The sequence below is a fragment of the Parasteatoda tepidariorum genome, chromosome 1 (assembly GCF_982258835.1).
Source record: "Parasteatoda tepidariorum strain Cologne lab strain chromosome 1, Ptep-v5.0, whole genome shotgun sequence".
NCBI lineage: Eukaryota > Metazoa > Arthropoda > Arachnida > Araneae > Theridiidae > Parasteatoda > Parasteatoda tepidariorum.
Window position 1 is genome coordinate 29,035,015 of NC_141755.1, and position 11,659 is coordinate 29,046,673.

General features: G+C 26.7%; 1 protein-coding gene across 3 annotated transcripts; it reads left to right on the forward strand.

The window, feature by feature from the left end:
• The first annotated feature begins 59 nt into the window (after positions 1-59).
• On the forward strand, positions 60-11,347 carry LOC107437858 (glyceraldehyde-3-phosphate dehydrogenase 1). Of its 3 annotated transcripts, none has more exons than XM_043048589.3 (11): positions 60-378; positions 1,741-1,776; positions 3,698-3,794; positions 4,042-4,148; positions 5,099-5,189; positions 5,272-5,469; positions 7,902-7,958; positions 8,038-8,132; positions 8,786-8,951; positions 9,371-9,468; positions 11,063-11,347. In XM_043048589.3, the coding sequence occupies exons 1-11, from the start codon at positions 365-367 to the stop codon at positions 11,133-11,135; spliced, it is 1,032 nt and encodes a 343-aa protein (XP_042904523.1). In that variant the 5' UTR covers positions 60-364; the 3' UTR covers positions 11,136-11,347. The 3 variants fall into 3 exon arrangements, with proteins under 3 accessions (XP_042904523.1, XP_071036160.1, XP_071036161.1); XM_071180059.2 differs by having other exon boundaries at positions 60-108; XM_071180060.2 differs by lacking the exon at positions 60-378 and adding an exon at positions 521-1,056.
• Positions 11,348-11,659: the final 312 nt, after the last annotated feature.

Genomic DNA, 11,659 nt, shown 5'->3' on the forward strand with positions numbered 1-11,659 from the left:
GAGGATATCATCTGTATATAAAAGAACTTTCGGTTTCGTATTTTGACCTTCACAAGGTGACGTTGTGCTACTCAGCTGTCAAGGAATTACGTGGTTCTCATAATACTAGTAAGCATTTAAACATTTTAATAAATCTTGTTTGTAATTAAAAGTTTTTAAATAATTAACTAGTAAAATTTTTTCTCACATATTATTTTTTTAAATTATTGTGTATAATTTTTAATAATGTCTACTTTTTTACTTAAAATTAATTAACTTGAGCTATTAATTTGCACGTGCTAATAAACGCAATTTGTATTGATGCAAAATTCTAAAATGTTACATACTTCCTTCCTCTAAAATTGTGTTTTCTGATTTTGCAAGAATGTCAGGCCCAAAGTTAGTAAAAAAATTTTTTTTTTAATACATTGGTATTAAACTGGGGCTATTTTAGTTTATAACTTCTTTTATTCATCTGTTTTTTAATATCTTACTGAAATAAAATTAAATTATGAAATGCAGCATTATTATATTTATCTTTCCCTTGTCTTGTGTTGTCATGACAATTGTTATTACTCATTGCTAATAATATATTAATTGAGTTGTATTTAGAGTAAATTAATATTGATGTTATCCCAAAATGTTTTTCAAATTGTTATTTTTAAGTTTAAAATAGTTTACAGATTTTTAATTGCTGAATTTTGCGACCGGCTGCCCTTCTGTATGATGCTGACGTGCAATGCCGGTTTCGGTCACACCCCACAAATGAAGGTTTCCTTCTTAAATCCTAATACATTTAATAATTTTGCTGTCTTTAAAAGCGTCCTATTAATTTCATTTCAGTTATCAGCTGTTATTGATGCTCTAAAACTATTAATGTTTCGCTAATGTGAAAATTGAATTTTTTAACATTAAAAAAATACCTTATTAACTGAAGAGTAATTCATGCGTTAAATTTTGATTAAATTAATTATATTGATAAGAAAATAAAGCTGTTTTTCCTTTTTGTGCAGCATTTAGTTATTAACACTAACTGAAATAGTGACATTGTTTTTTAGAAGGTGACAAGTAGTGAAGGTCAGTATAGGACATTAAGTTTTAAGTTATTTTACTTACGTAATAGTTGCATAAATAATTAATGCTTACATTTAATAACTAATTTTGATCAAACTAATATTTAATGTCCTATATTGAACTATTATTTATGTTACAAAATGTACATTATTTTAATTATAAAATTTTTGGGATTTTGCAGACTTAACAATTACTAAAAAAGTTTAAATTTTGATATAGTTTGTTAGAAGTTTTTAATTTCTATTTTTCTTTTGCTGCATGATTTGATCCAAAGTTTTAAAGTTCAAAATGCACACACATGGCAAAGTTTTTTTTTTTTTTTAAAGTTTTTTTCTGCATAATGAGTTGAAGATTTTAGCCAGAACAGCAACTAATAACATTGGTTGCTCTTGAGTTCAGCTGTGGATGCATCTATTAATATATTCATTATAAGAAATGGTGAATTTATGTGTTATGGTAGACCCAGTGCTCATATTCTTTTCATCAAACTTCTACTCAATTTTATAAAGTAAACTTTAACTTTTTATTTCGTAGGAAATTTTTTTTTTTTGTTTCTAAACATTTATAAACAGAATCTTTATTTGAATTATACTAAGCTTATTTAAAAGCTTAATTAAAATATGTACAACTGATATGTTTTATGGTACTTTGTTATTAATCTCTGTTTTTTCTTTCTTTCAATTTCAGATCAAAAGAAAATATGGCCAAAGTTGGAATCAATGGGTATGAGTATTTTTAAAAGCATTTCTCTATAAATGTTTTAAAATTAACATTCTTAAGCTAAAGGCTAAATCAAATCTTAATTTGATAATTAATATTCTATTATAAATCTGTCTAGTGCATATTTTTTGCACTAAAGACTTGTATTATCATAATTTTTAAGGTTGATAGATTGTGGATACTATTCTAATATTTTTTAATTAACTTGTCTAAAATATGTGTTAAGGAATAATTTTTCAGATTTCTTTCTATTTAAAAAAAAAATACCTATGTGAAATTGTAAACTTTTTAGTGAGAAGAGTAGGCAGAAAAAAGCATTGAACTTTTTTTTAAATTTTGCCTTTCCCCATTGTTTTTTTTTAAGGCACTTGAAGTTTGAAAAATACTTAACCTGAATAAGTTTTGATCAGATTAGCGTTCTCCTTATATTGTAATTTTATAATTTGAAGAGTTAGTGTTAATTGTAATTTAATTTACCTAAAAATGTCTTTTATTTAACTAAAGAAATGTATTTTATTTTTCTTGACTGTTCGGGATTTCTCACCCTCAAAATAGAGATGTCATAGTATGCAAAATATGGTACCTTATTTAGTTCATAAGCAGTAAGAGATCTCCCAAAGAATAAAAACTGGCAGGGCACTGCCTCTCAGTGAAAGGTACTTTAAGTTACGAAATGGCACACGGTTTCCAACGTAAAAATGTATTAAAAGGTGTAATATTATGTTGTAACTGAATTTGATCCTCAACAATTTTTAAATTACCTTCTTATATATATTTATGTATATATTTCGAAAAATTAATTTTCTCTCATAAAAACAGGAAAAAATTGTAGCTTATAAAAATAAAGACAATCTCTGTGCATAAATTTTTTCAAAGGAAGTATAAACTGAAATAAATGATTAATTAATAAGCAACTTTAAAGCTTTTTTTCTATAATTTGATCTAAAAATTATGAGAAAATGAACATTTAAAGGCACATTTTTTTTTTGGAAAAACGAGTATTTAAAATATTTCAAAATTTAAAATCATTAAAAAATCAATATTCTCCCCCTCAAAAGTGAAATACTTATAAAAATTTAATGTGTTGAGAATCATCCGACCTAAGTAAATATTACTAATTGTAATCAGAATTAAATCTATAAAGACATAATTTTATCAGTGTGTAATCATTGTTTAAACAGGAAATTTTTTTCAAAATGGGATATTGAAAAAAAGGTGTTTTTAAGGAAAGGCTGCTTTTTTTTTAACGCTAAAATGCTGCAATAATTCCTCTACTGATTTCTCTGTATCTCTGGAACTAATTGCTCTGTATGAAAAAAAAAAATTATAATTGCCACAAAGTATAAAATATTTTATCTTAATTTAAGCTGTATGTTTTAAAATAAAGAAATCGATGGAACTAATCCTTTCCATAATCTTTTAGTTTTTCCCAGAAGCTAATTTTGTTTATATATTGGAATTTTTCAAACTGCATTAACTAAAAAAACTTTAAAGATTCTTAACTATATTTTGAAAAATCTTTTTTTTTTTATGCATGAAAATGCCTATGAATAAATTTGTCTTAGATTCTTTTGATTTACATTTAGTTCTAGAGACAGTTAAATAAAAAAAATAGTAACTTTGGAGCACCTATCTTGACTAAACTATTTGAACCATGTGTTTTTCATATCTCAGCTGTAGAAAAAGTTTGTCAATAGAGTTGAAGCAAATATTTTGTTTGATTTCTGAACTTATCGCCTCAAAAATTAACACATTTAAGATTTAAGTATTGATCATAAAAGATTTACTTCTGCTTCTTAGTGTGCAAAATTTCCTAAAGAGCTTTCTTTCCCAGACTATCAATTGATTTAGTACTGTTAATTATTATATGATTTTAATAACATTTGATTTTTTACCTAAAGCTGAACTCCAATCTTTATTCTAGATTTGGCAGAATCGGACGTTTGGTACTCCGTGCCGCTCTTTCTAAAGGAGTGAATGTTGTTGCTGTGAATGATCCTTTCATTGATGTTAAATACATGGTTAGTAAGCTTTGTTTTTCTAAAAGATATAATTAAACATAAATTTTTCAGTTAAAGTATTAGTAATTTAGCCTATGAATCACCTTGGTGTCTCTAATTTAAACGTTGTTTTGTTTCTTAATTATTTTGTGAAGATTTTAAACTTCTATTTATAAAATAGTTCTGTTGTAAAACGAGAAATGGTTATATTTTGTTTAGTCTTTAAAATCTGTTCAACCATAATAATGTATGGTACCATTTTTTGTAGGTCTATATGTTTAAATATGATTCTACTCATGGTCGTTACAAGGGAGATGTCCATGAGGAAGGTGGAATGTTGGTTGTTGATGGACACAAGATCCATGTCTTCCAAGAGTAAGTTGCTTGTAAATTAATAGAAAATCTATCCCAAATTTATTTTTTATATAAGATTTTTATTTATTAAAATTATTAATTTTATGTTATGAAAATATGTCTAAATTTTATGCTGTATCTGAAATACTTACAATATCTTAACTTTATTTTTAAATCTTTCTTATTGATATTTGGTTTTAAAGATTTGTTATTTTGTTGCTTAACACTATTGCGTATTGAAATAAGACATGATTAGTAACTGCTGAAAGATAAGATTTTTCTTGAGCACTTTTTACCCATGTCACTTGTCACTATTTCTATAAAATATAATTACTAAAATTGTAAAGCATTCTTAAGACTGGAAATGCAATTTTATTACTTGTGATTACTAAATTTTTTTTATATTTATTTATTTTTTTTGTTGAAATTTAAAATAAGGCATATTATGTTTGTCAAAAATTTGAATTTTGAAGCGTATGAATTGCAAATACTATGCACATATATTTCATGAGCTAAGAGTAGATTTGTGGAAATCTTTATATCAAGTATTGATGCCCTAATTACACATCACAATTTATAAAACTATTTCTGTCGAAATTGTAGTTTCTTGAATTCAATTTATAAAATGAATTTTCTTGAATTATCACTGTCTTACAAAAATAGTATTCCAAAATTCAAATACTACTTTGCCTGGCTCTGCTTACCAAGTTCACAGTACGCACAGACAAAATATTTTGTTTAAGAAACATAATTCACTGTAAAACTCATCTTTTTGTACCATAATGAAAAATTCTTAATATCATCAACTAGGCAGTCACTAATATATATAAGTTATAATTGCATAGTTAAGAATTAAACTTAAAGCTTCATTCGCAGATAATCTGATATAATTTAAATTTTTTTTTCTTAAACACCTTGAATTATTTCTATGCTCTTTGGTTTTAAATTGTAACAATACTATTTTTAATTAGAATGAAGCCCAGCAGTATTCCATGGGGTAAAGTTGGTGCTGACTATGTCGTAGAATCAACTGGAGTTTTTACAACTCTTGAAAAAGCAAATGTAAGTTTAAAAGATTTTATTACATTTTCTTATTACAATTTTTTCGGATGGATTGTTATTAAAAACCGAACTATATTTTTAGACCCACATTGAGGGTGGAGCAAAGAAAGTAATCATTTCTGCACCATCTGCTGATGCTCCTATGTTTGTAATGGGTGTGAACCATGAATCCTATGACAGCGCCATGAACATTGTCAGCAATGCATCCTGCACAACTAACTGCCTTGCACCTTTGGCCAAAGTAGTCAACGATAACTTTGGAATTGTGGAGGGTTTAATGGTAATTATGTAATTTTGAAAGTTTTATTCAAAATGTAATATGGAGCTGCTCAAATAGTCTAACCTAGATATTATGAACTGGAAGAAAGATAACTAAAAATTATACAGTATCAAAAATTTTAAATTCATGACAGATTTTTTTTAGCTTTTCAATCAAAATAATTATTGTAATGAAATTTTGAAAGTTTATGACATATTTTAACTTCAAAAGAAACCTTTATTTCAAAAAATGCAAATGTAAATGCTTTTTATTTGATTTTTTTTTCTTCAATGGATTGCTCCCGTTCTTGTTTCATCTTTTTCCCATATAACTTCAAATGCTTTTTTCTTAATATTTTTTATTCTTCCTAATCATTAGACTTTTTTTAGTTTTTTGACAGCCCTTAAAGGTGCTTTTTTCACTCTGTGTTTTTAAAACTTGCTTAATTTTCCCCTTTTTCCAAGATGAGATTTTTTTTTTTATGTCTATTTTTGCCACAAATTGAATTTTCACTGCTCAAAGTTTTCCCATTGTTCTATTCAACCATAATCCATTTCCAAATACCGTTGGTCCTTAACATATGAAAGCACTCATCATTTTACTTGTTTGGTGAAATACTCATGGGTCTGCATAACCTTTTATTTAAATCTAAACTCCATACAGCAAATTTTTGAAATTTCATTCTCTTATTTTGAGCACAATTAAATTTGTCAATATTAACCCTTTTTTAATAGTAATGATAAAAATATGCAAAAGTATCATTTCAGGTGTAAATTCCACAATTCTTATATCTTCCTCAATAAATCAAATACCCTCCTCCCCATTGTAAAGATAAAATTTTTCAATCATTTGTCATAGAGCTCCTATTTACGAATACAAACCAGTCAGTTTCATCAGAAATTGAGAGAAGATATCAGCTGGCTTATCTTCAAAAAACCCTCGTATATTTCTTTTATGAATAAGAAAATTCCAAAGGAATTACAGTTTGTGAAGCACTCACCTATGTTAGTTATATAATACTAACCAGGTTTGAAAAAAATTATGTGTTTTCAGGGATCTGTTTACATGAAATTTGGGTCTGTTAACGGACCCTTCACAAAATAATTTATCTTTGAATCGGACCCTTCGCAAATTTGTTTATCTTCATTATTGCTTTGTTAATAGAGTAAACCCTTCCTGGGGGGGGAGGTGAAAGAAAGACTGTTCGAGACAAACTAAGTTTCCCTAAGTTTAAATTCCAAATGTAGTATTCTAAGAAAATATTTCTACTTTTACAAACATCGTGTCCTCATTTTTATTAATATTAAATATTTTTTCTTGTAAATAAATAATTGATCAATTTATATTTATTCATAAAATTAATTATTAGAATATTATGTAAATAAAAATTTCTGGCAATTTTTTAAATAAAATATTATAAATTTAAGAATTGTTTAAGTTTACTCAATGCATAACACATTAAAAGTGATGCATTACTAAGTTGTGTTATTTAAAATATGTCAATTGAAATGATTAAAAATGTGAGTGATTTTTGTTTAAATTCTTCGTTCGAAATGAATATTCTGTGTTGAGCAGTATAGGCTAAATACCAAATATTTGTATGTTGCATTTCTAATTTAGTAGCAGCAATTGTTGAGCAGAATCTTGTATTTATTTACAATTTAAAAACTACTTGAAAAGGTTTTTTGCAGTAACAGGACCCTATTTGCACAAATTCACAAAAGCAGGACCCTGGTTGAAAAGATGTGACTTAACGCTTATTTTATATTTACAAATTATGAATAGTTTTGGCAATTTTACAAAAACAGGACCTTTCACAATATGTCTAGACAGACCCCTGTTTTTAATTACATAGAAGCATATGTTTATGATGATCAAGAACATTTTAAATCACATTTATTAAATAATGAAGAATAAGAACGATTGCTTCTATATATGATTCAGTCAATTTAGAGATTTCATTGGGCGAAATTGGAATTTCTCTTCCCCCCCCCCCCCCCAAAAAAAAAAAAAAATTTTGTACCATCCCATCCATTGCATGATTTTTTTTTTTTTGAGGAATAGATAATCTGGACTGTTTCTTTTTAATTATATTTCTTATTAGGGTTTCAAGAAATTAGTCATAATGTTCAAGAATTGTTTTAAAAATTTGAATTCAAAAATGCGTTTTAAATTAGATATCTGGGGGGGGGAACTTTGATAAATAAAAATTAAACTGTTTTTTCCTTGTGTAAAATTATTTTATAGATAATTGTCAATATAGATAATTATCAATAAAGTTTTTTAATTCAATTTTCTAGCTTTCTTTTGTAGAAAATTACGTCTACTCAAATGTTTAATCTTAAATGTTTGAAAAAGTTTATCTTATTAATTTGTATGTATATATTTGCATATCTACTAATATTAACATTTGCAATTGTCAATTGATTATTAATTATTTTTTTTTTTTTTAGACCACTGTCCATGCCATTACAGCTACTCAAAAAACTGTAGATGGGCCAAGTGCCAAGGTAATTTAAAGTTATATTTACATAAAATGTACTAGTATTAAATGCAATTTTGATCTTACACTTGGCTTTTGTTTTCTAGCTGTGGCGTGATGGCAGAGGAGCAGCTCAAAACATTATCCCAGCTTCAACTGGTGCTGCCAAAGCTGTAGGAAAAGTTATTCCAGAATTAAATGGGTAAATTAATCTTCTTTCATAATAAAATTCTTTGTACTAGAGACATTTAATTTTAATGCTTAAAATTTAGTGTAAAAATTTTGTTTCAAAATAGTTACAATTTTAGGTTTTCATCAAATTCTTTTTCACTTGAAAATTACGAAAGTTTTAGCATTCAAATAATTTAGGTATATTTTAGAATTAAGTTGCCTAATAATATTTATTTTTAAGATAGTTTTGGCTGTAGTTTGAAATTTCTTATATAAAGAATTAATAAATTATTCTCAGAATTAAGTCTGAAGTTTTTTTTAAATTATCTGACTGCTAAAATGTTATAACTAATTATAAAATTACTAGAATGGGTTTCGTCATTCTCATGACGGCTTATTGAGGGTCATGGAGGTTTAGGCTTCACAACTTAGTGACCACAGTCATGATGGTGACAATGTGGTCATCATTGTACACTGACCACCTTTAATTCTCATTCAAACTGGTACCAAGAACAAAGGAGTGAACTTTTTACTATCTATTTTATGCTTTCTGACCAGATTATATATTTTTTAATGATTTAGATATTTTTCTTAATTCCACATAGTTTTCAACTTGGGAATACTCCATGTATATTTACTTTCATACTGAAATAATTAAATGTTTTGGACTTATTTAATTTTCAGCAAGCTGACTGGAATGGCCTTCCGTGTTCCAACACCCGATGTGTCTGTTGTTGATCTTACTTGCAGGCTATCAAAAGAAGCAACATATGACCAAATCAAAGCTGCTATTAAGGCTGCATCTGAAAGTGACAACTGGAAAGGCATCCTAGGATACACTGAAGATGAGGTACTTTCATAGAATATTGGAATTATTATAAAATCTTTTAAACAGTTAAAATATTACTAAATTTTTATTCTTAAAATAGTTTTTTTTTTCTTTGACAAAGCAGAAACTATAACTAGTGAAGTTTAAATATTGGATGTAATATAAGTAATATTGTATCATATGATCTAAAACATCCATTCTTAATTTTCAGGTCCACGATTTTAATGTCTTATAACTTTTTAAATCTTTCTTCAAAATGCAGTAATTCTCGAATAAAATTTGTTTTATAATGTTTAAATATATCTATATTATTGCATAAATATACGTCATAAAATGATATATCTGGTTAATAGACAGCTTTCGTTTTTTTAAATTTTTTTTTCTTCGAGATAATCTAAAATTAGATTTTATGTTTTTAAATCTAACTTTCTTTCTTGCAGGTTGTTTCATCAGATTTCATTGGAGATACTCACAGCAGCATTTTTGATGCCAAGGCTGGCATTTCATTGAACAACAACTTCGTAAAACTTGTGTCTTGGTATGTATCTTTTATTGCATAAATGTTGGTTTTTATTTCTTTTGATCATTAAGTTGCACACTAACAGCCTTCAATATGTTCTTGCAAATTTTTGTAAAATGTAAATATAATGGGGTTGCAAATCAATATTTAAGATGGCAGTCCTGTACTACTAATGAGGTGCTGACGAAAATGTTAAAACTAGTTGCAAGAGTTAATCAATGCATGCAGAAATTATTTCAACTAATCTAAGTTTAATCTTATATAAGCAGTAGTATTATAAATATTAAATCATTTTGATCAGTCAACTTAGTAATATATATTTGTATAAAATTAAATACTTTAAAATCTTAGAATTCAAGCTAAAGGTTCTATAAAAATATTCTTTTTTGAAAAAGACAATAAAAAATACTTTAATGCTTATCAAATTAAATATATTGAGTAATATGAATGCAAATTTCCTACTGTAATTAAAATTTATAGCATTAAAATGATTTTAAATTAAAATGGAACCATTATTGTGCAAAATAATCAACATTTAGTGGTTTACTTAAGCTTTTAAAATGTTTAAAATTAAAAAATTTCCATAATTTTTTTTTTTTTTTTTTGTAAATTGGAAACAATGCAAATAGTACTCTCTTAAAAATATATGTATGCCTTCTCTTGTTGTAAATATTTTAATATTTAAGGACTTAAAATGCCTGTGGAAATACATGGCACTGCACTAACCAGCTCTCTAGTTAGTGCCATGGATTATCAGATTCAGTTCTTTTCTTGAGATTTAGCATGTAACTGAGCTGTGAATTTAGATTTTCTGTGTGAGCTAATGATGATTTTATTTCTTTTATGTTCTCTTAAAATTTCCAATGAAAAAATTTTAGTGTGTATAAATACATACATAGTAAAATTGTCTAAGCTGGAGTTATAGAATAGCTTTAGCTTATCTGCAGCAGAGTTGGAGCATCTAAAAATTTTAGACTTCAGGTTCCTAATTGCCAAAGAAGCTACAGAAAACCTTTTGGAAATACTATAAAATTAGTATGAATAAAATGAATCAAAATTTTAATTTATTCAAATGCATTTGACGTAATAAAATTTTATTAAAAATATCTAGACTTCTCACATGGAAACCTGTAGCAATATCTGCTGAAGAAAGAACAGAAAATCGTTTGAATTTGCGATAAGATTGTCGCAAATGAAACTCAGAATTACATAGTTATTTAAACGCTAGATTCGAAACTGAAAAGTCCTAATATCTTACTAAAAATCTGGGTTTTCAAAACCACATTGACACTGGTGGAATTGGTGCAAATTAAGCATGTCAGAAAATAAGAAGTTCAAAATTACAGATTTTTTTTTCCTTCATAAAAAATTTTTTATGTTCAGGTGGTACCGTGCACCTTACATAGATAACTGGATAGCCACTGGTTGTGCAACCCTAAGTCAATCTGCTAATTTCTACACCTACTCTGTATTTAATAATTAATGTAAAATAAATAGAAGAAAAATTTAGATCTTTAAGGCACTGTTTTTCATTATGTCTTTGAAGAAATAAATAATAGTTTATTTTGACATCTGTTTTATACTGCATTACTTATCGGTCTTATTTTTGTAGGTATGACAATGAATATGGATACAGTAACAGAGTTATTGACCTCATCAAGTACATGAAATCCAGAGATGGTTAAGAATTGAGTTTAAATTCACAAAGCAGTATTCCATTTCCTTTTTTTGTCACTAGGATTTGAGAATTCATGTTGAAAGTTGTTATTTGTTCCTGCTAAAAAGACTTTTTTATTCAATTTCATTTACATTGTTAAACGTATTCTCTTCAGTTGGCTCTTTTAAAAATTATTAAAATTATGTTGTATTCTGAAATAAAATGCATTATTTATTCCTCCATGTGTTGTATTTAATTGCAGTTGCTTAAATAAAACATAAACGAGTACTATTGCTAGCAGTATGATTAAAAGGACTTAAGTGAAATGAGCACGAAAACTTATGGTTAATACAATTAGTTTTAAAGAGTTAGTGATTTAAAAAAGTTATTTTGTATAAGATTATCAATTTTATAAGATTTTAATTTTTTGCATGGGTTTTTCAAAACACTTCAATTTCTACCCATTGTCAAGTTTTGCATTACAAATGCAAAACTTTTCAATACTAAGGATGGGAAAATTTTTGAAATGCATAATCTAATTTTACCACCAAC

Excerpts from the sequence above, each read along its gene's own strand:
- LOC107437858 (XM_043048589.3), top strand. Across the intron at positions 1,777-3,697 it reads GCCAAAGTTGGAATCAATGG|ATTTGGCAGAATCGGACGTT; the intron begins GTATGAGTATTT and ends TCTTTATTCTAG. Across the intron at positions 3,795-4,041 it reads TCATTGATGTTAAATACATG|GTCTATATGTTTAAATATGA; the intron begins GTTAGTAAGCTT and ends CATTTTTTGTAG.